Source organism: Corvus hawaiiensis, chromosome 12 (genome assembly GCF_020740725.1).
Source record: "Corvus hawaiiensis isolate bCorHaw1 chromosome 12, bCorHaw1.pri.cur, whole genome shotgun sequence".
NCBI classification, from domain to species: Eukaryota; Metazoa; Chordata; class Aves; order Passeriformes; family Corvidae; genus Corvus; species Corvus hawaiiensis.
In genome coordinates, this window is record NC_063224.1 from 1,664,704 (window position 1) to 1,692,456 (window position 27,753).

Genomic DNA, 27,753 nt, shown 5'->3' on the forward strand with positions numbered 1-27,753 from the left:
GGGACACACCACCCAGCTCCAGGGCTGCACGTCAGTGCTCCCCATTCCGTGCAGCAGCTTTCAGCTCTGGTATCAAGACCAAAAATTCGGCAAAAATTAGCTCCGGCTTCTTTATTTCACTTTTGAACGGAATAAACAGGAAACACTGTCTGGGCCTGCTTATGTTTATTTATTTATTTATTTTTTTTTTTTTAAAGTGGGTTTTTTTCCCCGACCGCAGAAAGCGGAACCCGGGGAGCTGCGGGGCCCGTGCTGAGCCCGCACAACTCGTGTCAGCAGTGGCGGGCGCGGTGCCGGCGGGCGGTGCTGAGGCCGCGCCGGCCCCGCGGGGGGGGCGGGCGGTGCCGTTTATAAAGCGGCGGGCGCGGGGCGGGGGCAGCGCCTCGGAGCGCCGCGGGACCGGCCAGCGGCACCGGCACCGGCCAGCGGGGCCTGCCCAGCCCCGGCGGGGCGGAACGGCTCGGAGCGGCTCGGGCCGGGCCCCCCCCCCGTTCCCCGCCGCGATGAACCGGCGGGGGCTCTGCGCGGGGCTCTACTGGCTACTGCTGCCGCTCGCCCTGCTCGCCGGTGAGTGCGGGGCGCGGGGTCCCCACGCGGGGGCGGCCGGCGCGGAGATCCCCCAAAGGTGACCCGGGTGGGTCCCCCGCCTGTGGAGAGGGTGGCTCGGGGACCCTGCCCCCCCGGGGTTGCCCCGGTGGCTGCTGCCGCTCGCCGGTGGCTGCGGGGCTCCCCCCAGCACGTGGAGCGAGGGGCGCGGGAAGTGCCGTGAAGCCCGGGGCGAGCGGAGCCCTGCAGCCGGGAAGCGGGGCTGGGATCCCCGCGCCGGGAGGAGCCGCCGGTGGCTCCGGGGAAGGTCGGTGCCGGGACGGTCCCCCCGCGGGGATCACGCTGAGTTCTCCCCTCTCCACCCGTGACCGAACCCACTCGCGGGTAGCGCTGCGACTTTCTCCGGGGCGGGAGGGTGTGCGCGTGTTCCCCCCTGTCCCCCGACACCCGGAGGCTGTTTGGGGTGCAGGTGACCCAGTTTGGTCACAGCCGTGTCACCACGCTCGCTCCGCTGTGGTTGCAAGGTGGGGGGTGAGGAGGGGGCCGGGGTGGGCGATGCCCGGGGGCGGCTGGCACCTCCTTCTGTCCCCATGCCCGGGTGGATCCCGGCAAGCAGAGTGCCCACCCCAGCTCCTGTGGCTCTGCGGTCCCCATGCTGCCACCAGCCCCTTCCCAGCACTGTCGGCCTTTGATGGCAGATGTGCCACCCACCAAGGCAACCGGCTGGCCACCAGCCTGGAAAATCCCCGTGTCCCGGGACGCGCAGGACAAGAATCGGTTCTTTGAAGCCCGGTTGCTCCGCAGCCTCTTCGGGGACGCTGCGTTTGCGTAGACGCAAAGGAAAAACCTCTCTATAAACAGGATTGTTCAAGGGGCTCCTTGTGCCGGGCACGGGCTGGGGCTGTTCGCCACCAACACCGGGCTCGCACCACCCATGCTGGGAGCCCTGGCATGGCTTTCGGAGTAACCCTAGAGTGACTTTCGGGATAGTGTCACCTGGAGAGAGAGGGACATGCGCCCGGCCGAGGGAGGCGCGTCCGGCCGAGCAGCCCCGTTCCCGGCTGTGTTTTGGGGAGCGGGATTGGGTTTCGGGGTGCTGGCTGTGCCGCTGGCGCACCGGGCAAAGCCTCGCTGGCAGAGGAAGTCGGTGACTCTTGAAAAAGCTGCTTTTCCTTTGGTTTGCTGGGGCAGTGACTCAGAGCATCGCGCAGGATGTGAGGAGGTTAATTATAACCCAGCCCACGAGCGGGGCTGGGAGCCGGGGCTGCGCTCTCCGGACAGGGGCGCAGCGGCCGGGCCGGGCCGCGGGAGCTGCCGGGTGCATCCCATGGGTGCCCGGGGCGACACGTGGCCTCCGGGCGCAGCGTCCCGTGGGGCCCTCGTGCTCCAAATAACGCTGATTTGGCCCCAAATCGCCCCAGGCTCGCTTGGCTCTTCACCCTGTTCCGGCACGGGCTATGCTGGGGACCCCCGGTCCCCCCCCCCCAGCTGGGGACACTGGTGGCCTTGCTGTCCCCTCCCCTGTGAGCTAGTAGGTGGCTTGTTGAAATTTGGGGCCCCACTTGGGCGGGGACTCCGTCCTTCTCCAGCTGATTGGCCACGGGGGTGACTCAGCAGTGCCCAGGGGTCTCGCAGGAGCACCCGGGGGAAACTGAGGCACGGGGGGCTGTGGCTCGTCCCACTGCACCTGGGTGGGAGGAATTGCCCCGGAGCACGACCCGCCTGCGGCCCTTCCTTCCCTGGCAATTTGGCTCTTCCCAAACGTCCGGAGGATGTTTGCTCGCGGCTCCCGGCCAGCTCGGGGCGAGTGGAGCTGCAGGCCCTGGGCCCCACGGCGTGGCTCGGGGCGGGCCCCGCTTCCCACGGCTGGCACAGCACAGACCCCACGGGTGGGTTCCAGCCGTGCCATGGGGCTGTATCCCCACCGCGGCTCCGTCCTTCCTGCTGGGGTTCTGGGGTGCTGGAGCCGCTGTGGGGGGGCACAGCACATCCCACGCAAGGGGGGACCGACCGGGCACCCCCAGTGCCAGTCGTGGCCACGCTGATCCGTGGTGCTCGGGCAGGAGCGATGGGTGAAGGTGGCACCCCCTCCGTGCGGCTGCGGTGCCCCCCAAACCCCCTGATGTGGGGACACAGCCCCTCCTGCCCGGCCAGGGTGCTGGGGGGTCCCTGCGGGGCCCGGGTGCTGCAGGGCTGGAGCTCAGCCGGGTGTCAGTGTGGGCTGCAGCAGCTGCCTCCTGTGGTCAGGTGCTTTTTATAAAACCAAGGGAAATAAAATAGAGGAGGAAAAAAAAACTGTATTAAAAAAAAAAAAAAAAAAAAAGCAAAGCCACTGCTGTCTCCAAGAGCAATAACTGCTGCTTCCTCCCAGGAGCAGGGGGAGGGGACGGGATGGGATGAGAGGATGGGATGGCATGGAGAAGCAGGGCCTGGGTGCCCGTGTCCCCAGGACTGAGCCCCCACAGTGCCACCGAGGTGGGGGACACCGTGGGGGCTCCGCAGGGGTGCAGGGGGTCCCCTTTGGGTGAGGACAGCAGGGTTTGGGCATTGCTTGGTGCTGCCATATGGCAGCCACACTGGGAATATTGGTGGATCTGGGAATGTGCGTCCTCATGTGTCCCAGTGCTGAGCCTGCAGCTCTGGGAGCCCTGTGGCACGGGCTGTGCCATCCTGGTGTGTGCCAGGGAAAGGGCTGTCCCCTGACACTTGTCCCCCAGGCTGCTGCGTTCCCTGCCCCATGGCACGAGCTCCTGCTTGATGCTGGGATTTCCCAGGCTGGCAGCCGTGGCACCCGCTGGCACCCAGCCCAGTGCCCTCCTGGGGCATCTCCTGCGGCATTCCCAGGAGCAGGGAACTGGTGGGATCGGGATTAACTTTCCACAAAAACAGGATATGGTGGGTGAACCGGTGGGGCTGTTCTTTCCTGGAAAGAGGAGCTGGGGCTGGGAATGTGCCGGTGGCCAGCTCTGCTTGCCCAAGGACTTTTTGCTTTGGGACTGATGGGATTTTGGGATAGGGAGCCACACTGATGGGATTTTGGAATGGGGCCTCTGTGTTTATCACCCTGCCTCTGGTTTGCAGCCAGTGGGTGCAGAGTCCTGGGAGCAAAGTGACACCTTGGGGACCCCATCAGGGTCCTGGGGGTTGGCAGCTGGGGCTGGTGAAGTGGGAGGCAGCTTGGCAGAGCTGCCTGGCTCTGGCAGCAGGTAACGGCCCTGTGAGTGAGCAGGGCAGGGAATTAAAGAGCTCTGCTAATTAATCCTGAGCGGCCGCAGTCCCTGCAGAGCAGCGGCTGCACCAGCGCCAGGAACGGTGTGGATGCGCTGATGGTGCAGGGCTGGTGTGTGGGACTCCTCCAGCTCCGGGGGGTCTGGGGAGCCCCCTTTCCCCACGCAGCTGGGAATGGATCCATCCTGGCAGCTGGCTGGGTGTGGAATGGTGCCTGGTTTGTGGGAGGGGGCTGTGCCAGACCCCAACCCTGTCCTGCAGCTGCTCTTCCCGGCCCAGTGCACCGGGACAGATCCTGATGCCGACTCCTCCTGGCTGCCTCCACTTCACCAGTGGTGCCCAGTGACCCCAATCCCCTCCCATGGCGAAATTCAATTAAGGCTGGCATGGAGGAACCCCACACATCCCGCCCAGCTCCCCAGAGCTGCAATTTTCCTCCTCCCAGCTCGTTAACGTCGTTAATATTTCCCGTGCCGCCGGTGCCGGCTGCGGTGGCGGTGACCTCCCGGCAGCGTGGGAGCTGCTCTGGCTGCTCCCGGGGTCACAGGGCTGGGCAAGCAGGAATTTGGGGTGCCAATCCAGGATACCTGACTTAGGGGACGAGGTGAGTGCTCCGAGAGAGAGACCCCGGGATGTCGTGGGTAAGGGTACTGCTTGCGTGGGGAGGGGGCCGTGGGTGCCACGGCGCTGCACCCACCCACCTGCACACCCAGCCGGCCGCTCGGAGGGCGGGTTTGCTCTCCCCACATGCCAAACTGGTTTTTCTCCCTGTGCCTGCACTTTCCCGCTGTCAGCACTGCAGGGAACCGGTTCCCTCCGTCTGCAGGACGGAGCACCCACACACCTTGGCACGGCACGCCCCGCTGCAGCCGGGTGGGTTCCCAGCCGGGCTCCGAGGGTGCTCCCGAACCAGGCTGTCACCACCTTCTTTCCCTCTTTTTCTGTCCTGGCTGAAGCCATCGAGCACCTCTGGGAGCTTTCTTGGTGATGCCTGAGGGGTGCAGGGTGAGCCGCCAACCAGAGGGTCCCGGGGGTGCTGGTGGCACCAAGCAATGGGGTCAGCATGTGGGTGCCCCCCCAGTGCCAGCCATGCCTGTGGGTCTCCCCACAATCCCCGTTCTCATCGGAACTCCAGCCGTGCCACCACGTGCCCTCGGTGCCACCGGCACCCAGGCCGTGGCCGTGGCTGGGCTGAGGGCTCGCGGTGGGGCTGCTTCACCCCAGGGTGGGTGGGTGGGTGCCAAGGGGGGCCTGCCTGGCTCCCACGGAAGCTGGAGCAGCGTCTCGCCCCCATGCCGGGAAGGCTCCTCTCGGCGCTGGCGGGGACGGACGGGGAATATTTGCTCCATGAGATCATGGTTTGCCCAAACAGCCAGGAACCCTCGGCAGCAGCGGCGTGCGGGAGGTGACGCGGCCTGGGGTCACCGCGGGGAGGTGGCCGCTGGTGACGGTCCTGCTGCCCCCACCGCGGGCTCCCTGTGCCCCCCGCCCCTGCTCGGGGCCGGGCTGTGCTTCGCAGGCTTGGCGACACGTGGGGACCCCGCTGTGGGGCTGGAGCTGGGTTTAGCCCCCGTGTGGGGCTGTGGGACGTGTCCCGGGGCGTTCCTGGGCGCTCCCTCCACTGCCCCCGTGCCCTGCGAGGGTGCCCCGCTGTCCCCGGGGGTTGTGCCGTGTCCTCCCGGCCGCGCTGTCCCTCTCTCCAGGATGTGTTGTCCCACTGAAACCTCGTAAACACAGGAAGGGCCGTGCCGGGCTGCGGTGCTGAGCACGTCCCTGGCGCCCGGCTGGGCCCCCCTCGCCCCCCCAGCCCCACGGGGTCAGGGCTGCCCTCTGACCCCCCTGTCCCACCCCCTTCCAGAGTGGGGTGCCGAGGGGAGCAGCTCCCTGCCCCGGCCGTGCAGAGCCGGGGTCCCCAGCACCGGTTCCCTGTGGCTGCCCCCTTCCTGGGCTGTTCCAGAGGGATCCCCCGATGCTGGTGGGATGTGTCAGCAGAGGGGATGGGGGGATGTCCTGGCACTGCCTGGGGCAGGGCACAGTGACAAAGCTCAGCTCCCCATGTCCAGCCAGGCACTGCTCCGGGGGTGTCTCGGTGCTGCTGCCCATCCCCGTGGCCTTGGGGCTGCCCTGTGGGTGCTCCCAGCTCCTCCTGCCGTGCATGTGCCGGTGTCTGTCACTGTGAACGCGGTGACAGGAACGCGGCGTCCCCAGCTGGGGCGGCAGCTGCCCTGCCACATCCCCGCCGTGCTGTCCTTGTCCCCATCCCTGTCCCCGGTGGTGGCAGCTCTGCAGGCTGCTGCCTCGGCCCCGCTCCTCCGACGGTTTCGTGCCTCCAAACAAGCTGTAATTTAGGTCTAAAAATAAGCGAGGGGGAAGGTGCTGAGCTGGTGGCACGCCCAGAGCATGGCTGGGGACAGGTGCTGTGCCACCCCCGGGGAGGTCACGGGTGGGGGTCCCAGCCTGGCTGTGGGGGTCCCTGCAATCCTCAGTGTGGTTTTGCGGGAATGATGTGGAAACGCGGCAGATTTTTCTCGTGGCTCTTCTTCCCCTGTCACCCCACGTGTCTGGGACCTTGGGTGTGTCCCCTCTTCTCCGTGTCACCCATGTGGGTCACCAGGAGTGGCACAGCGTGAGGTGCTCCTGCCTGTGTCCCTCTTTCCGATGGCATTTCTGGGGCGCTTGACCCCCTCGTCCTACCTGGCATCACCCCAGGACCCCAGTCCCACCTGGCATTTCGAGCTGCCTCTCTTTTGGGGATGCCCATGGTGGGGGAGTGCAGCTGTGAGCCCTCCCCGTGCCACATCCCTGTCACTAACCCCGTCCCTCTGTCCCCAGCCTGCCTTTTCCGCTACAACGTGCTCTCCCTGGTGTACCTGCTCTTCCTGCTGCTCCTGCCCTGCTTCCCGGGGCCCTGCCCACACTTCACTGCAGGTAAGGGGCTCACCTGGGGCTGCAGGGCTGGGACAGGTGGGGTGGGCAGCAAGGGGGCTGCCACCCCCCTCCCACGGGCACCTTGGCTGCGGTTTCACCCCGGCTGGGCAGCGTGGCTCCGTGTGGAGCCTCTCTCTGTTAATTATAGCCCAGCGGGGCTATTAATAGCCCTCCTGCTCCAGGATGGCCACTTCGGAGCCTTATTAACCATCAGCCTCAGGGCTCAGGGCTGGGCTGTGCGGGCACACCACGAGCAGCCCCTCCGCCCTGCCCGGGGCGTCGCGGTGACCACAGGGGGTCACCCACACCGGGGCAGGTGGGCACGGGGTGCCCGTAGCCCCCCCTGTGTCCGGCTCTGACCCTGCCCCCAGCTCCTGGCACGGCCACAGCTGAAAGCTTTACCCTCTGAATATTTCATGGGCTCGCACGGCCCCGGATCCCCGCGCTGCCGAGAGCTTTTGTGTGGATTTACAGGAAAAAACAAGTGGAGGGAAAGCTGTTGGCCCGGGGCCGCCCCCAGGCCGGCTCGCAGCTGTGGTGGGCTCGCTGCCCACCCCACCCCCTGGCCAGGAAAACGGGCACAGGGCCCGGAGAGCCGGGTGGGATGGGGGCACGGCTGCAGCTGGTGGAAGGGCTGATGGGGTTTGGGGTGGGGAGGACCCCTGGATTGTCCCCTCCCATGGGACAATCCAGCAGGGATGGGGATGCCGACTGCATCCCGGTGTGCTCCCTGACCTGCAGGGCCAGGGAAGTGCCAGCTGGGTGCTGCAGGGACACAGGGAGGGAGGGTGCCCATGGGCCGTGCTGGGCGCACAGTGAGGTGGGCAAAGCCCTGGTGGGATCCTGTCCCTGGGGCAGAGCCTTGGAATCTCTGGGCACAGTGCACCCTTCCCAGCTCTTCCCGAGGGTGCAGGGTCCCTGCTGGGGTTGTGGTGTCCTTGGGTGGTGGGTGACAGGTTGCCCGTGTCTCGCAGGTCCCACCAGCCGCATCCTCAAAGCCCTGCTGGGGACCAGCATCCTCTTCCTCCTCGCGCACTTGGTTTTCCAGATATGCCTGCACACGCTGCCCGTGCTGGACCAGCTGCTGGGGCCCAGCTGTGAGTAGGGGGTGCCCATGCCCACCCTCACCCACCCACAACTCTGCTCCCTGTGCTGCCCTGGGGCTGCACCCTCAAGCTGGGGACGTGTGGGACCCATCCTGCTGGCACTGGGATGGTGCTGAGGCTCTGCAGGGTCCCACCACATGCCATGCCAGGGTGTCTGCTGGGTGCCCACTGCACTGGGCACAGAGCCCATCCTGCAATCCCATGGGTGGGAATGTTCTCCCTGTGGTGGGGGGGTGCTCAGAGCCTGCCCACGCAGGGTCTGCCCCGCTCAGTGCCCCCCTTCTCTCCACAGGCAGCTCCTGGGAGGTCCTTGCTCGGCACATTGGGGTCACCAGGTAAGGGCACCCCGGTGTGTGGGGCTGGGGGCTGGCAGTGGCTGGGAGGTCACCCCTGAGCCCTCCCCTGCCCCGCTCTCCCCCCAGGCTGGACTTGAGTGACATTCCCAACTCGGTGCGGCTCGTGGCGCCCGACGTTGGCATCCTGCTGGTCTCGTCCGTGTCCTTGTGCCTGTGCCGCCGCCTCGGCCCTGCCACCTACAGACGGAACCCAGAGAGCCTGGAGTCCTCTGAGCAGGTGAGAGCCACCCCCGGTGCCGTGGGGACATCCCACCATCCCCATCCCACTGCGTCCGCGCCAGCCTGTCCGTGGCTGGTCCCTGTCTCTTCCCTGGGCACAGCCTGGGACGTGGGGGGCTTGGCATGGGGTCATCCCCAGTAGTTGGGGACCCAGTTTGGGGCAGTTTTGGCTAGGATGGAGGGCTCGGTCATTGTCCCATGGCCTGGGGTGACACAGCCATGGAGGAGTGCCTGTGTTTGCTCCAGCATTGCCGCAGGGACCCTGGCAAACAGCCGGGACAGTGGAGTGGGCAGTTATGGGGTGCCGGCCCCCAGCTCGAGCTCGCTGCTGCAGGGCTGGGTGCTGTGCTGTGCCATGCCAGCCCCGCCTGGCAGTGCCAGCAGGTCACGAGGACGCCGTGCTCGTGGCAGGGGGGTCACCAGGCAGACACAGCCCCAGTGGCACCCCCAGCCCCGCTTCGGGGCTCCCCACTGCCCAGGCTGCCGCGCCTGGCTGCGGCCGTGCCGGGCTGTAACCGGAGCAGCGGCTGGCGTGGATGCCTTTGCCGTGAGCCCGGGGAGGCAGCCTGGAAAAAAGCTCGGTGCTGGGAACCCGCATCCCGGTGCCAAGAAAAACAGCCGCCCTTTGGAGGCGCTTTCCAGGCAGCTGATGAGATAAACACGGCCAGGTGCCGGGCACTGTGCCCACCTGGCCGGCCACCCCTGCCCTCCCCAGAGTGGGGAAACTGAGGCACGGCCAGGAGCTGTCCGGGATCGGGTCATGGAGCTCACACCAGCCTGGTTTTCCCTGACAGAGGGAAGAGAAGGATGTGGGGCGGCACCGGCGCGCGGCCAGCAGGGACACACCGCTGAGCAGCCGGCTCTGGAACAAGGCTCACTGGCTGCTCTGGGAGGCTGGGAAGGGCCTGGCCATCCTGCTGCTGGCCTTGGCAGGTGGGCACGGGGTGTGGGGGGCACGGGGTGAGCTGGGGGGGGCTTGGAGGGCATGCTGCTGGGGGGATGCTTGGTCCGGGGGGAGAGCTTGGTCCGAAGTGGGGACTCTCAATCCATGGGAGTTGTGGTGCTCAGTCTGAGGAGAGGGATGCTTGGTCCACGGGGGGAGGATGGAACATCCAAGGGGAAAAGCTCGGTGTATGGAGGGAGGGATGCTTGGTCTAGAGGGGAAAACAGTCTAGGGAGAGGGGATGCTTAGTGTTGGGGGGGAGAATGCAATCCAAGGGAGAAATCTCAATCCAGGGGGAGAGCTGCTCGCTCCGAGGGACAGATGCTTGATCCATGGAGGAAGAGATGCTTGCTCTGGGGAGGGAGGGGATGCTCAGTCCAAGGAGGGAGGATGCTCATTCCAAGCGGGAGCGATGCTTGGTCTGAGGAGGACGGATTTAGAGTCCAAGAGGCAGGAGATGCTTGGTCCAAGGTGGAAAACGTGGTCCAAGGGGAAGGGACGCTTGCTCTGAGGAGGGATGCTGGGTCCAGCGGGGTGCTCTCAGTCCAGTGGGATGCTGCTCAGTCCAGGGGCTGCCGGGCCGTGCACTGACCGCCTGCGGGGCGCTGCTCCCCAGGGATCACCCTGCCCTCCGCCTCCTCCAGCGTCTACTTCCTGCTCTTCGTGGGGCTGTGCACGTGGTGGGCCTGTCACCTCCCCGCCAGCTGCCAGGCCTTCAACGTCCTCTGCATCCTCGTCAGCATCTACTGCGCCGCCCACCTCCTGTGCCTCTATGCCTACCAGACCCCCTTCGTCCAGGGGGTCTTCCCACCCCCCACCATCTGGGCACGGTGGGTCTGTGGGGAGGGAGCTGTGCCCAGGGTCCCCGTGATGTTGAGCTGCCCCATCCCACCCCAGGGAGGGCGGCCAGAGCATCCCTCCAGTGTCGGCTCATGGTCCTGGCTGGGGGGTTAATGTCACCTCCTCTGTCCCCACAGCGTGTTCGGCTTCAAGGACATCATCCTGTACCGCAACTGCTCCCAGCCCAACACCCTGGAACTCAACACCAGCTACCCCTGGCCTGTCTACGCCAACCCCGGCATCCTGCTCCTGCTCTACTACACCGTGGCCACCCTGGTGAAGCTGCACTGGCTGGGTGCCAAGGTGAGGGGCTGCAGGGCTGAGCTGGACACTGATGGTGACAACGGTGACCATGGTGCCTGGCGCGCGTGGCCGTGACTGCCCCGGCCCTGGCACAGGGGGACGTGGGGGGCAGCGGGGTGCCCGCAGTGTGGGGTGCCTTGGCAGGGGCCTGGGGCACGATCCTGCTCCCTGATGGTGGCAGTGGGTGCCCTGAGCTGGCTCCTGCCCCTCGCAGAGAGCCGTGGCACCGGCACAGCCATGCTCAAGGGTCCTGGTGGAGCTGGAGAGTTGGCCCAAGGACACTGACCGCGTGGTTGAGGACACCAAGGTACGTCTGGGGGGGGCTGTGCAGGGAGTGGGATGGGGTTGCCAGGGTGGGCTCTGAGCCCTCTCTGCCCCCAGCCCATGCTGTCCCCCAACACTGAGAAGCCGAGCGGCAGCACTGAGAACTGCACCGTGCACGTCCTGAGCGCACGTAAGCCTGACCCCAGCCCCTCCCCAAACGCTGCCCGCAGCCCGGGGTGCCTCACACGCCCCCTCCCCATGCCAGGCAGGAGCCGTCGGGTGGAGTGGCTGCCCCTGCGCACGCTGGGCCACGTCCTCATGAAGCAGAGCTACGTGTCCGCCCTCATCGCCATGATGGTAAAGAGCTGGGAGGGGACACGGACACGGGGAGGGGGCTCCTCCTGGGCCGAGCCCTCATCCTCGCTGCCCACAGGTGTGGAGCATCACCTACCACAGCTGGCTGACCTTCGTGCTGCTGCTGTGGTCGTGCCTGATCTGGATGGTGCGGAGCCGCCGGCACTTTGCCATGCTCTGCTCGCCCTTCCTGGTGCTCTACGCCATCACCCTGTGCAGCCTGCAGTACGTCTGGGCCATGGACCTGTCCCCCGAGCTGCCCACCCGCATCAGCTTCATGAGGCTGCGGCCGCTGGGGCTGGTGCATCCCAGGTACCCCTGCCTGGCCCTGGGGGCGAAGGTGAGTGTGGTGCTGTCCCAGCCCTGTGTCCCAGCCCTGGCTGGCCCCGCTCACCGCCTGTCCCCACAGCTCCTGCTCACCCTCACCTTCTGGATGCTGCTGCGGCAGTTCGTTAAGGAGAAGGTGCTAACGAGGAGGGCCCCGGCCACGCCGCTCCTGGAGGTGTCTGTCACGGATACAGGTGAGGGCTCCTGGTGTCACCCACGCTGCGCCAGGCTGAGCACCCCACAGCTGGGGGGGGGGATCCTGGTGCCCCCTGCCCGGCTCCTGCAGCCCCTCTGTGCCCCACAGACACCAGCCAGATGCGGGATGTGCTGAAGAACCTGGGGCAGGTGGTGAGGAATTTCTTTGCCAAGTTCTGGATCTGCGTCTGCGCCGGGATGTTCATCGTGGTGACCTTCACCGGCCGCCTCGTTGTCTACAAGATCGTCTACATGCTCCTCTTCCTCCTCTGCCTCATCCTGTTCCAGGTAGGGGGGCTGGGGACCCCTGGGAACCTGTGCCATCCCCAGGGTGGCCCTGCTGATGTCCCTGTCCCTGCAGGTGTACTACAGCCTGTGGCGCAAGGTGCTCAAGGGCTTCTGGTGGCTGGTGGTGGCCTACACCATGCTGGTGCTCATCGCCAACTACACCTACCAGTTCGAGGACTTCCCCATGTACTGGAGGAACCTGACGGGCCTCACTGATAATCAGTGAGTGTCCCCGACCCACCGTGGGGTGGCATGAGCCCTGTGGTGGCACCAGGGCACGGCCAAGGGATGGGTTGCACATGGGGAAACTGAGGCACGGAGCAGGTTGGGGTTGAGCCCCGGCATGGGGGCTCGGTGCCCGTTTGGGGTGGGATGGATGAGGCCCCGTGCTGACCCTCGTGTCCCCATCCAGGCTGAGCGACCTGGGCCTGGAGCAGTTCAGCGTCTCCAAGCTCTTCTCCAGCATCCTCATCCCGGGTTTCTTCCTCCTGGCCTGCATCCTCCAGCTCCACTACTTCCACCAGCCCTTCATGCTCATCACCGACCTGGAGCACGTCCGTGCCCCCTCTGGGGCCCCCTGCCGCATCCCCAGGTAGCACCCAGTGCTGGGTGAGCCCCCCTGCACCCCGAGCCCCCCATCCCCGCTCTGAGCCCTCCTTCCCACAGGTCCGAGGAGCTGCACGGGAGCCGCCTGCTGCGGGATGCGGCCGCTGCCGAGAGTGCCCAGGCTGGAGACTCCGACACTGAGTCCCTGGGTACAGGGCTGGGATGGGGGTCGGGCTGGGATGGGGTGTCCTCCAAGCCAGGAGGGACCTAGCAGGGGTAGGGGGATGGATTTGGGTTGATATCCAAGTGTGGGAGGGCATGGAGATGGATTGGGGCACCCTCCAAGCCTGGAAGAGACTTGCAGGGTATGAATTGGGATGTCCTTCAAGTCTGGGAGGGTATGAGGATGGATTGGGATGTCCTCTGAGCCAGGAAGGGGCTGGGAGGGCATGGGGGTGGATTGGGGTGTCCTGTTAGCCAGGGTGGTGCAAGGATTTATTGGGGTCTCCTTGAAGTCTGGAAGAATACAGGGATGGACCGCGATGCCCTCTGAGCCAGGAAGAGGCTGGAGGTTACAGGGATGGATTGGGTTGTTCTCCAGGTGCGGGAGGTTGTGGGAATGGGTTGGGGTGTCCTCAGAGCCAGGGAGGCTGCGGGGGTGTCCATGAGGGTCCGTGTCCCACAGACTCTAACAAATGGGGGCTGGTGCTGGAGCGCCTGATCGTGCTGGGCCGGACCTTCTCGGACACGGTGACACGCGGGGAGGTCTTCATGAGGCGCCTGCTGGAGCTGCACGTCCTCAAGATGGTGGCTGTCTACACCGTCTGGGTGGCCCTGGAGGAGGTACCCTGGGGAGCTGCGGGGTTGGGGGGCTCAGCCGGGCCCCCCCGAGGTGCTGACAGGGCCTGTGTCCAGGTGTCGCTGATGAACTTCTTGCTGGTGCTGCTGTGGGCCTTGGCCATGCCCTACTGCCGCTTCCGCCGCATGGCCTCGTGCCTCTCCACTGTCTGGACCTGCATCATCATCGTCTGCAAGATGCTCTACCAGCTCGAGATCGTGGACCCCCGCCAGTACTCCAGCAACTGCACTCAGGTGTGCCCGGCAGGGCCGGTTCTGGGGGGGCTCCCTGGCTGGAGAGGGGCTCTGGGGGGCCAAGGGGCACTGACCCATGCGCTGGTGCTCCCCTCTGCAGCCCCTACCCAACGACACCAACCTGACCCCAGAGGAGCTGGGCAACTCCACGCTGTACCGCGGCCCCGTGGACCCTGCCAACTGGTTTGGCATCCGGAAGGGCTTCCCCAACCTGGGGTACATCCAGGTGGGGCATGGGGACATTGTGAGGACCACCTGGGGGGATTCTTGGCTTGGCTTGGTCCTGAGCACCCCCTGTTCCCCCAGAACCACCTGCAGGTGCTGCTGCTGCTGGTGTTCGAGGCCGTGGTGTACCGGCGCCAGCAGTACCACCGCAAGCAGCACCAGCTGGTGGCCCCTGTCACCGAGACCATCTTCGAGGACATCTCCCGCGAGCACCTCGACCTCGGCCTCGTCAGCTGCGCCAAATACTTCATCAACTACTTCTACTACAAGTTTGGCTTGGAGGTGGGAGCACGGACGCTGCAGGGGGGTCCCAGCGCTCGCAGCACCCCGGTGCTGAGCCCTGCACCCCCCTGCACCCCCAGATCTGCTTCCTGATGATGGTGAACGTGATCGGGCAGCGCATGAACTTCGTGGTGATCCTGCACGGCTGCTGGCTCGTGGTGATGCTGACGCGGCGGCGGCGCGCGGCCATTGCCCGCCTCTGGCCCAAATTCTGCCTCTTCCTCGTCATCATCCTCCTCTACCAGTACCTGCTGTGCGTGGGGATGCCGCCCGCCCTCTGCCTGGGTAAGGGGCACGGGGGCCTTCCTGGGGGGCACCATTGGCCTGCCCTGGGAAGGGGCTGGAGCAGGGGGGTGGCACTGATTGTGCCCCCCTGCCCTCCAGACTATCCGTGGCGCTGGAGCCACACCATTCCCCTCAACTCGGCGCTCGTCAAGTGGCTCTACCTGCCCGACTTCTTTGAGGCTCCCAAATCCACCAACCTCATCAGTGAGTAGCCCCCTGCCCACGTGGTGCCCTGTGCCCCTACTCCAGCCCCACTCCAGTTCCCCCCTACTTCAGTTCCTGGGATCCCCCTGCTCCAAGAGTGCCCCAGCCCCCAGTTGCCCCCTGTCCGAGGGGTGCCCTGTCACCCTACTCCAGCCCCTGTCCCCATCAGTGGGGTCCCATCCTGCCTCCAGCAGGGGGAAGAACAGGCAGGAGGGGTGGAGGAGCTTTAGGAGCCCCACCCCATTGGAGGTGGAGCCTAAATCACACACACCCAGTTGGAGGAGGAGTCATGGCAAACCCCACCTCTTTTTGGGGGAGCTTGATTGTTTCCCACCTTCTTTTGGAAAAAGAAGGGGCCTGGAGACATCTGCATCCAAGGAGGGGCTTGGTTAAAGAGGAGGAGGTGGGGCTGAAAACGCCACACCTGCCTGGAGGGAATGAATGAGCTCCCCATCCTGGCATCCTTGGGGAAGGGTTTGGGGCGTACCGGCATCGAGGGGAGCCCCGTGGCCGGGGCTGAGCCGTGTTCCCACAGACGACTTCGTGCTGCTGCTCTGCGCCGCCCAGCAGTGGCGCGTGTTCGAGGCCGAGCGCTCCGAGCCGTGGCTGCAGGAGGCCGGGGACAACTCCGACCGGCTCGACCGGGAGCGGGACCACCACAACCCCACCCCCAACTTCATCTACTGCAAGTGGGTGCCCCCGGCACAGCACCCTGACCTGTGGGCTGGGGCCACGGGAATGGCATCCCCTGTGGGCAGTGAATGGGGCGGTCACCTGGGATGGGATCCCTGGGGGTATGGACAGGATGGGACCCAGCTGGGATGAGATTCCTTGGGCTATGGATGAGATTGAATCCCGCCCTTGGAATTCCAACCTCAGGATCCCAAACTTTGGGGTATGGATAAGATGGTTCCCCCCCAGGGATGGGACCCTGTGGGGTGGGGACAAGATGAGATCCCATCCTTAGATGGCAAATCCTGGGATGGGACCCCTTGGGGTATGGATAAGATGGGACCTTCAGGCAGTGGGACTTGCTGGGCTGGGATCCTCTACGATGGGATTGGGACTCCTTTGGGCCAGGGGTCCCATTGGACAGGACCCCCCGATGGCTGGAGCAGGAACACTCCCAGGCTCTTCTGGAAGGAGATGAGGTGGTCCAGGACACCCCTGGTGATGGTGCTGGACCCTCAGAGGCGTTGGGACCCCACAGACCGGACGCAGCCCTTTGTCCCCCACAATAGGGCTGGTGGGGGGACTGGGACTGTGCTGGGAGGGCACCAGGCCCCTGCTCTGAGCAGCCCATCCGCAGGTCCTACCTGGACATGGCGAAAGTGGTGGTGTTCCGCCACCTCTTCTGGTTCGTCCTCGTGGTGGTTTTCATCACCGGCGCCAACCGCATCAGCCTCTTTGGCCTGGGCTACCTGCTGGCCTGCTTCTACCTGCTGCTCTCGGGCACCGCCACGCTGCGCAAGCCGGCCCGCGCCCGCCTCGTGCTCTGGGACTGCCTCATCCTTTACAACATCACCGTCATCATCTCCAAAAACATGCTGTCGGTGCGTTGTGATCCACGTGCTTCTGCTCAGGTCGCCCTGGGCATCCCCTGGGCTGGTGACAGAGCCGTGTGTGCCCTCTCTGCCCGCAGCTCCTGTCCTGCGTCTTCGTGCAGCAGATGCAGAACAACTTCTGCTGGGTGATCCAGCTCTTCAGCCTCGTCTGCACCGTCAAGGGCTACTACAACTGTGAGTTGCTGGTCTGGGGGTGATCTGGGGGGCTTGGGGGGTGCAGGTTTGGGCTGCTGCCTGACCCACCTGCACCTCTGCCTGCCAGCCAAGGCGATGGCCAAGGACCACGACTGCACGCTACCCGTGGAGGAGGCCGGCATCATCTGGGACAGCATCTGCTTCTTCTTCCTCCTGCTCCAGCGCCGCATCTTCCTCAGCTCCTACTACTTGCACGTCATGTGGGACCTCCAAGCCTCTGCCCTGCAGCCTTCCAGGTGCGATTGGGGTCCTGGAGGGGTCCCCATGGGTGCCGGGAGGCCCCCCTGACCCTCCACTGTCCCTGTCCCCCAGGGGTGTGGCTCTGTTCAAGGCCAGCATCATGAAGAGCCTGCGCTCGCACCGGCGAGCCGAGAGGAAGTCGCTGGACCAGCTGAAGCGGCAGTGAGTGGGTTTTGGGGGGGCACTGGGACCCTTCTCCGTGCACCTTGGGGCACTCCCATGTATGGGGTGCCCCTGGGGCTCTGGGGGAGCGGGCTCCGCAGCATCCTCTGCCCGCAGGATGGAGCGGATCCGCACCAAGCAGCAGAAGTACCACCAGGAGCGGCTGCCCCGCAGCGCCGGCCCGGGGCAGGACGGGGCCAGAGCAGGTGAGAGCCGGGGGGGTCCCTCCCGTGTCCCCACCCCCTCTCCGGCACACGGGTGTGCCTGTGGCCCATCGCCGACGCCCATCCTGGTGGAGCCCCGTGGAGCAGTGAGGTGACCCCTCCCCGCCCCGAGTCCCCCCCAGCCGGGCTGGGTGCCCCGGGTGTGGCCGTCCTCAGCCCTGTCTGCTGTCCCACAGCTCCCGGCGGCCCTGCGGACCCGTCCCGGCTGAGGGAGCGGTGGTGGCGGCCATGGTTAGACCACGCCGCAGGTACAGCCCTGGCACGGGGCCGTAACGGGGCACAGCCCCTCGGAGAGGTCCCCCCGCCGGGACCACTAACACCCATGGGAGCCGTAGGTGACACCCTGCATGTCCCCTGTCCCCAGGCTCGGCCGCAGGGCACTAACCACGGCTCCTCTGCTCCCTAGCACTAACGGGGTGTTGGACTGGGGGTGCCAGGCTGGGGTTGGGGTCACCGACGTCGGTTGCCTCCGAACGCTGGCGCCGGAGGGACCCCGCTTTGGGGACGTGGCAGTTGAGTCGTTGGCTTTGATGTCCCCGTGGGTGTCCTCGGTGCCAGGCAGAGCCCTGGGAGATGGCAGCGGGGCCAGCCTGGGGTGTGACACCCCTGCCATGGCCCTGGCTGTGCCATGACGCCCTGTGCCCCCACCCCGGCAGTGCTGCATTCCGGGGAATACTTCCTCTTCGAGTCGGACAGCGAGGAGGAGGAGGAGGTGCAGGAGGAGCCACGGCCGGAGAGGCTGAGCGCCTTCCAGGTGAGCAGGGCTGGGGGACTGCAGAGCAGCTGTGGGGGCTGGCAGTGTCCCCAGGGTGCTGATGGCCGCTGTCCCCCTCCAGCTCGCCTACCAGGCCTGGGTGACCAACGCCAGGACAGTGCTGCGGCAGCAGGAGCAGCCCGAGCAGCCAGAGCCACCCAGCCCTGAGAGTGCTGCAGGTGGGTGTGACACAGGGCTGGGGGGGGGGTCAGGAGGGGACACAGCCCTGCCTGGTGCCCACTGTGTGCCCTGGCAGGGCGCTCCCAGTGTGTGTGGGGGCTCTCTGGTGGCTACAATGGGGTTGGGCATGAGCTGTGCAGCTTCTTTGGTGCCCGCGCTGGTTTTTAAGGTGGATGTGGGGGGACAGGAGATGGGGTGGTGCATGGGAGAGCCCCAGAAATGATGTTCGCCCTTCCCTGTGGTCTGACCCTTGCAGGGGATGGTGCAGGGAGAGAGGTGGAGGCTCCTGAGGGGGCTGAAGGCCAGGAGGAAGAGAACACAGAAAGTTCTGGTAGGTGGGCAGCAGGACTGCAGCTCGGGGAGATACTGGGGGGGTCTGAGTGGGCACCGAGTGACCCCCCACCCCTCTTTTTGCCCTGGCAGAGCGGAGCAACGTCTTGCAGCGGGCGCTGAACACGCTGAGGTTCCTGTGGCTGCTGTGCCAGGCCCTGGTGGACGGGCTGACCCAGTGGCTGGACGCCTGCACCCGGGAGCACACGGACATGTCCCGCATCCTGCTCCTCGAGAGATGCGTCCTGGCGCAGCGGCTGGCCAGGGTGAGCCCGGGGGGGCACTGGGGCACGGGGGGTGGCACCCCACAGAGGCACTGACACCCTGCCTGCTGCAGGGAGAGGAGATAAACCACGAGTTCCCAGATGAGCTCTACGTGCTGCCACCAGAGGAGTTCCCGCAGGAGCCGAGCCTGCCCGGCGCCTTGGCTGCAGATTCCCGAAGCGGCGCTTCCAGGCAGGTGCATAGATACCCCGTTGGCAGTGCCACAGGCGGGGCGGGCGGGCACGGGGCTCACCCCTGTCCCTGTGTCATCCCCAGCGGGAGCCCAAGAGCCGCCCCTGCCGACAGCCAGGAGCTGGTGACAAACCTGGGCTCCCAGGAGGACGTGGCTGATGCCCAGGGGTTCCTGGCCGTGCCCCAGCAGCGCAGGCGGACTGCCAGTGAGCTCCTCATGAGCAGGTGGGGACAGCGGGGCGTGGGGACAGCGGGACGGGGATGGGGAGTGGCGGGGGGCTCACCCCAGCCCTGCATCCCGCAGGAGGATGTACGTCTCCGAGCTGGAGGAGTCGGAGCGGTTCTACCAATCCCACAACCGGTTCCTGAAGCTGCTGCTGGCCGGGTACCGCTGTGTGACCGCCCACTCCGAGCTGCTCTGCTACTTCATCATCATCCTCAACCACATGGTCACTGCCTCCATCCTCTCCCTCTTCCTGCCCATCCTCGTCTTCCTCTGGGCCATGCTTTCCATCCCCCGGCCCACCAAGCGCTTCTGGATGACCGCCATCGTCTTCACCGAGGTGGGCAGGGGGTGGCCGGTGAAGGGACGATGCCACCCAGCCCCCACTGCCACCCGCTGACCCAGCGTCCCCACAGGTGATGGTGGTGGTGAAGTACCTCTTCCAGTTTGGGTTCTTCCCCTGGAATGGCTACATCACCCTGCTGCGCAACGAGGGCAAGCCCTTCTTCCCACCACGCATCCTGGGCTTGGAGAAGACTGGCCGCTACAACAAGTACGACCTCCTGCAGCTCCTGGCCCTCTTCTTCCATCGCTCCCTGCTGCTGGTGAGCCTTGGGCTGTGGGTGGGTGTTTGGGGGGAGCTGCAGCTGCTCCGGGGGGGCTCTAGGGAGAGCCCAGTGAGCGCTGGGTGGCTCTGCTGTGGTTTCCCACCAGTGCTGGTTGGGAGGGAGTTGATGCTGCGGGATGGGGAGTGGAGGTGTGTGGGGCTGGGGGGCAGCAGGACCCGTGACCGTGTCCCTCTGCAGTCCTATGGGCTGTGGGACCATGAGAAGACGACGGAGGAGAAGCGGGCGGACAGCAGTGAAGGGGAGGAGAAGGAGGAGGCAGCCGTGTCCCCGCCGTTGGTGCTGGTTGAGGAATGGCCAGAGGCTCCAGCCGAGCGGGAAGCACTGGGAGCAGCCACGGAGCCGGAGCTGGAGCCAGAGCCGGAGGGCAAGTCCATGGAGCAGAGAGAGGGGACCGAGACCACACGGCTCCGCTTCAGGAGAAGTCGGGGAAGAAAAACACCAGAGGTGGTTCCAGGGGAAGGTGAGCACCACTTCCCAGCCCTCACACCCTGGTGAGGAGCAAGGCTGGCACCCCCAGCGTGCTGGGGTCAGGCAGGGTGTGGCCCTGCAGGGCCCGGGCTGTCACCCACGCTGTGCCTCACTTCAAGGGGTTGAGAAGAAGAAAGAAGAGGTGGAGGAAGCAGCAGAAGAGAGCCACGCTCAGAGGAAGCTGAAGGCGTTTGGCTTGCGGGTCAAGGGCTTCTTCCTCACCATGTGAGTCGTGGCGGTGCTGGTTGGGGTGGGGGCTGTGGGGTGCAGTCCCAGTCACCTGTCCCTGTGTCCCCTGTCCCCGCAGGGCACAGAACATGTACCGGCCAGTGCGCAAGTTCTTCCAGGACATCCTGAACACGCAGAACCACGCGGCCACCGACGTCTACGCCTACATGTTCATGGCCGACGTGGTCGACTTCATCATCATCATCTTCGGCTTCTGGGCCTTTGGGGTGAGCAGGGAGTCCCACAGGGCCCTGGCTGTCCTGCCCCCGCCACAGGGGTGAGGCTAGGCCACGTGCTGACCTCTGCTGCACCCCAGAGATACACGGCGGCCGCTGACATCACCTCCTCGCTGTCGGAAAACCAAGTGCCGCAGGCTTTCCTGCTCATGGTGCTCTTCCAGTTCACCACCATGATCATCGACCGCGCGCTCTACCTCCGCAAGACCGTGCTGGGCAAGCTCATCTTCCAGGTCATCCTGGTCTTCGGCATCCATATCTGGATGTTCTTCATCCTGCCGGCCGTCACCCAAAGGTACATCCCAAAGAATTCCCCGCCGTGGCACTGCGTGGTCCTTGCGTGGCACCTTGGTGTCCTCAAGCCCACGTGGTGGCCCAGGCTGGTGGCTGAGGGGGTGACACGTCCTTCCCTCAGGTTGTTCAGCCTCAACTCGGTGGCCCAGCTGTGGTACTTCGTGAAGTGCATCTACTTTGGACTGTCGGCCTACCAGATCCGCTGTGGCTACCCCACCCGCATCCTGGGCAACTTCCTCACCAAGAAATACAACCACCTCAACCTCTTCCTCTTCCAGGGGTACGGCACAGGGTCACAGGGACCCCTGGGCACCCCGAGAGTGCCGTACCAGTGCCCTGTCCCCGTGTCCCCCCAGGTTCCGCCTCGTGCCCTTCCTGGTGGAGCTGCGGGCCGTCATGGACTGGGTGTGGACGGACACCACACTGTCCCTCTCCAACTGGATGTGTGTGGAGGACATCTACGCCAACATCTTCATCATCAAGTGCAGCCGGGAGACGGAGAAGGTACAGCCCCTGTGCCAGGAAGGGTCCCCCACTAAGCCCCTTGTTTCTTGGGGTCCCCCTGAGCCCACCCTACACCGTGTGCTGTCTCCCCCCACCCCAGAAATACCCCCAGCCCAAGGGGCAGAAGAAGAAGAAAGTGGTGAAGTATGGCATGGGCGGCCTCATCATCCTCTTCCTCGTGGGCATCATCTGGTTCCCGCTGCTCTTCATGTCCCTGGTGCGCTCCGTGGTGGGCATTGTCAACCACCCCATCGATGTCACTGTCACCCTCAAGCTGGGGGGGTACGAGGTGAGGATGTGGGGTGGGTGTTGGGGTGCCCAGCTGGGGCACCAGCGTGGCCTGCCCAGCTGATGTCCCCCTGTCCCTGTCCCCCAGCCCCTGTTCACTACGAGCTCCCAGCAACAATCCATCCAGCCCTTCACCTCCCAGGACTACGAAGACCTCACCAAAGAGTTTGAGAGGGAGCCGGTAAATCCCCCCCCCCCCACCCCAAAAAATCCCTGCTGGCTGTCCTGGGCGGGGGCTGGCAGAGCCCCCAGGGTGGGGGCTGAGCCCTGTCCCCCCTGGTGGCAGCTGGCCATGCAGTTCATCACCCTCTACGGCGAGGAGGACATCGTGACCGCCCGCGTCGAGGGCAGCTCGGGCTCTCTGTGGAGCATCAGCCCCCCCAGCCGCGAGCAGATGCAGCAGGAGCTGCAGAACAGCTCCTCTGACATCACCCTGCACTTCACCTGGACCTTCCAGAGGTACCTCTGGCACGGCCAGGGAGGGGCCAGCCCTGCCTGCGCCCCCCCTGCCCACACTGAGCCTCTCCTGCCCGCAGGGACCTGAGCAAGGGGGGCACGGTGGAGAATGCCTACGGCAAACTCACCAGAGACCTGGAGCCCGGCGCGCCCCAGCGCCTGGAGCTGGCCCAGCTGCTGGGTGGCACCAGGGACGACCCCGTGTGAGTGTCCCCTTGGGGGGGGGGACTGGACCCCTGTGCTCAGTGGGATGGTGTAACCCCCCCCTCACCCCCCTTTCTTGCAGGGAATTGCCCAAACTCTTCCCCAAATACATCCGGGCGCCCAGCGGCCTCGAAGCCGAACCTGTCAAGCAGCTGCTGCCAAGTAGGTCCCAACGTGTGCCCCCACCCCAGAAAATCAGCACTGGGTGCCACTTCTCTGAAGACAGGGATGACATGAGTCCCTGTGTGCTTCTCCCTAAAAAATCAGTGCTGGGAGCACACCAGTAGCCTGATGGTGCCACCCCCCTGCAGACAGTGAGGACGTGAGTCCCGCTGTGTCACTCCCCCCACAAAAAATCATCCTTGAGAGCACAGCAGCCACTGTGCTGTGCCCTGATGCTGTCACCCTCTCCAGATGACAAGGACAGCTACCTGGACGTGGAGGTGCAGCTGAAACGGGAGCGCAGGGGCTCTGGCCAGGATGACAACTTCGTAGAGTGGTGGGTGCTGAGGCTGAAGGACGCCCCACCCCGCGATGGCAACATCCTCCCCCTGATCATCTTCAACGACAAAGTCAGCCCCCCCAGCCTGGGCTTCCTGGCTGGCTACGGGTGCGTGGAGGGTGCCAGGGTGGGGGCGGAGCCGGAGGGAATTGAGAGTGGGATCCAGGAATGCAGGATGTGCCCCTCCCTTGCAGGATCATGGGGCTCTACGTGTCCATCGTGCTGGTGATTGGCAAGTTCGTGCGGGGCTTCTTCAGCGAGATCTCGCACTCCATCATGTTCGAGGAGCTGCCCTGCGTGGATCGCATCCTGAAGCTGTGCCACGACATCTTCCTGGTGCGGGAGACGGGCGAGCTGGAGCTGGAGGAGGAGCTCTACGCCAAGCTCATCTTCCTCTACCGCTCGCCCGAGACCATGATCAAGTGGACACGGGAGAAGGAATAAGGGGAAGGGGTTCCAGCCCCCCCCGACAGGGACATCACCGCCAATGCCTTAAGCAGCCCCCGCCTGGCTGGGGCCGCATCCCGGCCCGGGAGGCAGTGGGGTGTGGGGTTCTGGGCGCTCCCTTGGAGGGAGGATGTTTTTCTGGATGTTTCTCTTCTGTTGCTTTGAAGCCGTCCGACCTGCACAGACCACGTTGTGCCTTCCCGGGGAGGGGGACAGGAGGTGGCCCCCCCCACCCACTGGGCACCTCTGGCTGCCAGGTGGGGATGGGGGGGTCAGGAGCCAGCCCGTGCCCCCTCCCTGCTGGCCCCAGCCCTGCTCCAGAACCAGGTTGAACTCAAAAGCAATAGCTCCCACCCCCAGCTCCAGGATGGGGGTCCTGGGTTGTGGCCCCCCACGTTTGGGGGGGCCTGGCAGCCCCAGTTGGACTTTAGACACTTGTGACTTTGGGTTTGGTTTTTTTTTTTTATTAATTCAAATGGTTTATTTATACAGATATCGAATAAAACAAACTTGAGCCCTCCTGGGCTGGCAGGCAGCTGAGGCAGGGAGCGGGGGGGACCAGGGACCTGCACCCCAGCCCCCAATAAAGGGGGGATGGGGGCTGTCCCCGCCCTTGCCTGTGACAGAAATGGGGTATAAAAGCAGCTGCCTGGGTGTCCCGAGTCCTCACCAACCTCTGGGGTACCCCTGAGGGGTGGCACCTGCCCCAGCAGTGCCACAGCAGGATGGGGGTGTGTCCCCCGCTGTCCCCAACCCCTTCAGCTTTTGCTCGACTCTTGGTTCTCCTGGTTCTGCTCCATCTCAGCTCTGCAAGGGATGGACACTATGGATGGACACGGCCTGGGAGGCTGAGCAGGTGGGGAGGGGACCCCCACCCCCGGTACCTGCGGATCCTGCGCTGGCCCTCGGCGCGCACATAGGGTGGCAGTGTGGCAAGGGGACCCTGCAAGAGCAGGGCCGTGAGCCTGGGGACCCCCAATCCCCCCCGGAACCGCCCCCCTGTACCCCAAAACCTCACCAGCTCCTTGAAGGTGAGGCGGCAGCTGTAGCACAGCAGGGGGATGTAGGCAGCTTTGCTCTCAGCCCTGGGGACAGGGACAGGGACAAGGACAGGGACACTCAGTGGTGCCGCTGTGGTGGCCTGGGAGTGGGTGTGGAATTCTGGAGTCCCCCCTGCCCACATGCTCACCCTTCTCCTGGTTTCTCCAAGATCAGCGTGGGCTCCAGAGCCAACTCCTCCTCTGCGAGAGCCAGGGGGTCACTGAGGGGTGCACGGCTGCTCCCCAAATCCCCCGAGCCCCTCACTGTCCCCCCCACTCACCCCCATCAGTGTCCAGGCCGCAGAGGCAGAGGAGGCATCGCTGGGACTCACTGCTGGCCTTGGCCGGCTCTGGGCTCAGCTTCTCCCCCGTCCTGCAGCCACAACAGGGAGTGTGGGTGCACCCCCATCCCCCCCCAGCCCCAGTACCCCCACAGGGACCCCCCGTACCGGTACACGGTGCTGATGGTGGAGGGGAACTCCTCCTGCAGCCCCAGCAGGAAGCGCTCGACCAGCTGATGGATGCTGGGCTTCTCCCGGCGCTGTGGGAACCAACAGGGAGGGCAGAGCTGGGCTGGGCAGTCCTGTCCCCACCATGGGGACGCAGAGCTTGGGCTCCCCACCACGGGACCCCCCTACCTTGGTGAAGAGGGGTGGCACGCTGACGGTGGGGACGCTGAAGAAGCGGTTGTAGAAGGCGATCTCCTTGGCTGTGTAGTCCCGCATGGGTCTCACCACCATCACGTCGCCGTGGCGCTGGTCCGTGAAGCCCTGTGGGTGCAGGGCTGCCAGGGGACTGTGCCACCACCAAGCCACACCCCCACGGCATCGTGTCACCCCTAAGCTCACCGTGTCGACGGCGAGGAAGGCGCCGCGCCCCAGGGACAGGTTGGTGAGGAGCTTGATGGCCACGCGCGTGAGGCTCTCGCCCATCATCACCTTGGTGTAGCCCCTGTCCCGGGCCGTCTGCACGATCAGGTGGGTCCTGGGGACGAGGTGACAGCAGATCAGAGCCACCACACCCAGCTGGCGCTGGCCCCAGGCAGGGTCAGTCCCTCACCGCAGCATCTGCAGCAGCTCCTCCCGCGCCGTCGCCGTCCCCGCGGCCTCGAAGCCGCGGAGCAGCTCCTGGGTCTGGGCAGCGTCCGGCAGGCGGGGGGTGGCCGGGGATCCTGCTGGCGTGTCCTGGGTGCTGTGGCCAGGCAAAGAAGTGCCACTGTCGCCGTCCTGCCGCTGCTGCTGGATGAAGCTGTCCACAGCCTCCTTGTAGGAAGGGCCGGACGGGCCGGAGCGCTCCAGCCCCGGCTGTAAGATGGACGGGGGCAGCTGCAGTGCCTGCAGGGCAGAGATGAATACAAGGGGAAGTTGGGGTGTCCAGGTGAGTCCCCCTGCCTCAGCACCTGTCCTCATGTCACCCCAATACCTCCTCCAGGTGGATCACGTGGTAGGGGAAGCCGGTGGCCTGCAGCAGGGTCTCCATCTGGGCCAGGGTCTGCTCCCGCTGCTCCGGGCTCTGCCTGCGCACGGCTCCCTCTGGAAGGCAGGGAGGCAGTGCCAGGGCTACTGTCACATTCCCAGCCCCATTCCTGGGGCCAGGGGGACAGCACGGGGTGCCATGGCCTTGCTGGACTGGGTGGCAGCACCCTGGCCCTGGCACAGTGCAGGGGACACTGTGCTGGGAGCGGGTAATGGGGCAGGGAATGGGGCAGGGAACAGGCAATGCAGCTGGGAACTGGCAGCAGGACAGGGAACAGGCAGTGGGGCAGGGAATGGACTGGGAATGGGCAGTTGGACACGGAGCAGGGAATGGACTGGGAATGGGCAGTTGGACATGGAGCAGGGAATGGACTGGGAATGGGCAGCTGGACACGGAGCAGCAGCGGGGTTCCCTCACCCTCAACAAAGACGAGGCCGGGGACGAAGCGGAGCCTCTTGGCCGCCTCCCGGCTGAGCCCCTGGCAGAGGAGTGGGGTAAGGTGTGGGGTGAGAGGGGTGGCTGAGCCATGCACCCCCCGAATCCCCCCAAGCCCCGAATCTCACCTCCTGCACCTGCCGGACCATGGCACTGGAGGCAGGGCCCCCTGACACTGCCAGCAGCACCTGTGGGGAGAGCGAGGACGGTCACCCGCCCTGGTGCCACGCCCGGGTCCCCTGTCCGGGTGCCCCCTCCTGGTACCTTCTCTCCCGGGAAGATGACGCGGTTCTTGCCCAGCATGGCTCGGAACTTGTGCACGAAGTACTCACGGAAGCAGCCGCTGGGGGACACGGGGACATGTGGACCCCTGAGCTGCGGTCTGTTCCAGCACCCCCAGACCCCACATCCCCCGGCCCCAAAGTCCTCTTGATGTCCCCGAGACCACTGTCCCAGAGCTCCAATGATCCCCAGACATTACTGTCCCCCCTCCCCTGTCCTCGACACCCAGCGTCCCCAAGCTTTGACGTTCCTCGGCCCTGCTGCCCCAGACACCCAACGTCCCCAAACCTTGAAGTCCCACAGATCCAATGTCCCCAGCCTCAACATCCCCATGTCCCAATCAACGACCCCCAGACCAAACGTCCCCGATCCCTGATGTCCCCAAGACCCAAAGTTCCCAAGCCCCCATGTTCTGGAGCCTCAAAGACCCCAATTTCTGATGTCCCCAAGCCCCAATGTCCCCATCCCATCGTCCCTGCCCGGTCCCTCACCGGCAGAAGGGGTCCCCGACGCGGATGACGACGGCGGCCGTGCCCTGCCCGCACTTCATGCACGTTCGGGGGTGGCTGCGGGGACACGGCCGGTCACCGGCAACACCGGGACGGTCCCTGTCCCCGGGCAGCACCAGGAATACCCGCGATGTTACCGGGGGAAGCAGCGAGAGATATCGGGGGATATCGGGATCGGAGGTGACACGGGGAATACTGGAGGGACACCGGGAACAGCACCGGGGGGAGACCGGGGCGGTACCGGGGGGTGCTGGCGGGCGCATTGGGGATGTACCGGAGGCAGCACGGGGGGGGATGCCCGGGGGAATACCGGGGGGTACCGGGAGCGGCCCCGGGTGTCCATTCTGAGGTCGATCGGACTCCCACCTGTTTCCCGGTGCGCGGCGGCGCCGCGGCGGTTCCGTGTCCGCCCCGCACCCGCCACCGTCCCCCGCCGCATCGCACATGGCGGCCCCGCTGCGTCCCGCTCGGCTCGGGCCCCGCTCGGCCTCGTTCGGCTCCCCTCGGCTCCGCTCGGCCCTGTTCGGCTCCGCTCGGCCTGAACTCGGCTCCTCTCGAGTGTCCCGGCGGGTCCCGCTGTGTCCCAGTGCGCTCCCCTCGGCTCCGCTCGGCCCTGTTCGGCTCCGCTCGGCTCGAATTCGGCTCCTCTCGGCTGCCCCGGCGGGTCCCGCTGTGTCCCGGTGCGCTCCCCTCGGCTCCGCTCGGCCCTGTTCGGCTCCGCTCGGCTCGAATTCGGCTCCTCTCGGGTGTCCCGGCGGGTCCCGCTGTGTCCCGGTGCGCTCCCCTCGGCTCCGCTCGGCCCTGTTCGGCTCCGCTCGGCCTGAACTCGGCTCCTCTCGAGTGTCCCGGCGGGTCCCGCTGTGTCCCGGTGCGCTCCCGTCGCGCAATGATGACG

The 27,753-nt window shown here is 65.8% G+C and overlaps 2 protein-coding genes across 4 annotated transcripts; one reads left to right on the forward strand and one right to left on the reverse strand.

Annotated features, from left to right (window-relative positions):
• Window positions 1-433: 433 nt before the first annotated feature.
• PIEZO1 (piezo type mechanosensitive ion channel component 1) lies at window positions 434-23,636 on the forward strand. Of its 3 annotated transcripts, XM_048316592.1 has the most exons (51): window positions 435-567; window positions 6,607-6,702; window positions 7,677-7,799; window positions 8,101-8,143; window positions 8,231-8,381; window positions 9,178-9,316; window positions 9,943-10,156; window positions 10,304-10,469; window positions 10,684-10,776; window positions 10,851-10,923; window positions 10,999-11,090; window positions 11,167-11,427; window positions 11,497-11,608; window positions 11,719-11,897; window positions 11,971-12,119; window positions 12,310-12,489; window positions 12,564-12,652; window positions 13,129-13,286; window positions 13,359-13,535; window positions 13,636-13,761; window positions 13,842-14,042; window positions 14,123-14,327; window positions 14,427-14,531; window positions 15,067-15,220; window positions 15,841-16,084; window positions 16,174-16,270; window positions 16,359-16,527; window positions 16,604-16,693; window positions 16,811-16,899; window positions 17,094-17,165; window positions 17,574-17,671; window positions 17,754-17,850; window positions 18,108-18,182; window positions 18,275-18,447; window positions 18,519-18,637; window positions 18,722-18,862; window positions 18,942-19,200; window positions 19,277-19,465; window positions 19,667-19,949; window positions 20,077-20,182; window positions 20,265-20,412; window positions 20,502-20,716; window positions 20,837-20,995; window positions 21,072-21,219; window positions 21,320-21,508; window positions 21,596-21,688; window positions 21,794-21,966; window positions 22,044-22,166; window positions 22,250-22,329; window positions 22,582-22,777; window positions 22,864-23,636. In XM_048316592.1, the coding sequence occupies exons 1-51, from the start codon at window positions 504-506 to the stop codon at window positions 23,111-23,113; spliced, it is 7,425 nt and encodes a 2,474-aa protein (XP_048172549.1). In that variant the 5' UTR covers window positions 435-503; the 3' UTR covers window positions 23,114-23,636. The 3 variants fall into 3 exon arrangements, with proteins under 3 accessions (XP_048172548.1, XP_048172549.1, XP_048172550.1); XM_048316591.1 differs by having other exon boundaries at window positions 434-567; window positions 10,851-11,090; XM_048316593.1 differs by lacking the exon at window positions 17,094-17,165.
• On the reverse strand, window positions 23,559-27,737 carry CTU2 (cytosolic thiouridylase subunit 2). Its single transcript, XM_048316594.1, has 15 exons — window positions 27,225-27,737; window positions 26,841-26,915; window positions 26,332-26,410; window positions 26,196-26,255; window positions 26,050-26,110; window positions 25,579-25,688; window positions 25,216-25,490; window positions 25,005-25,140; window positions 24,795-24,926; window positions 24,606-24,697; window positions 24,438-24,529; window positions 24,306-24,357; window positions 24,135-24,201; window positions 24,001-24,059; window positions 23,559-23,923 (listed from the first exon to the last, which is right to left on the reverse strand). Exons 1-15 carry the CDS (start codon window positions 27,302-27,304, stop codon window positions 23,875-23,877), a joined length of 1,419 nt encoding a protein of 472 aa, XP_048172551.1. The 5' UTR covers window positions 27,305-27,737; the 3' UTR covers window positions 23,559-23,874.
• Window positions 27,738-27,753: the final 16 nt, after the last annotated feature.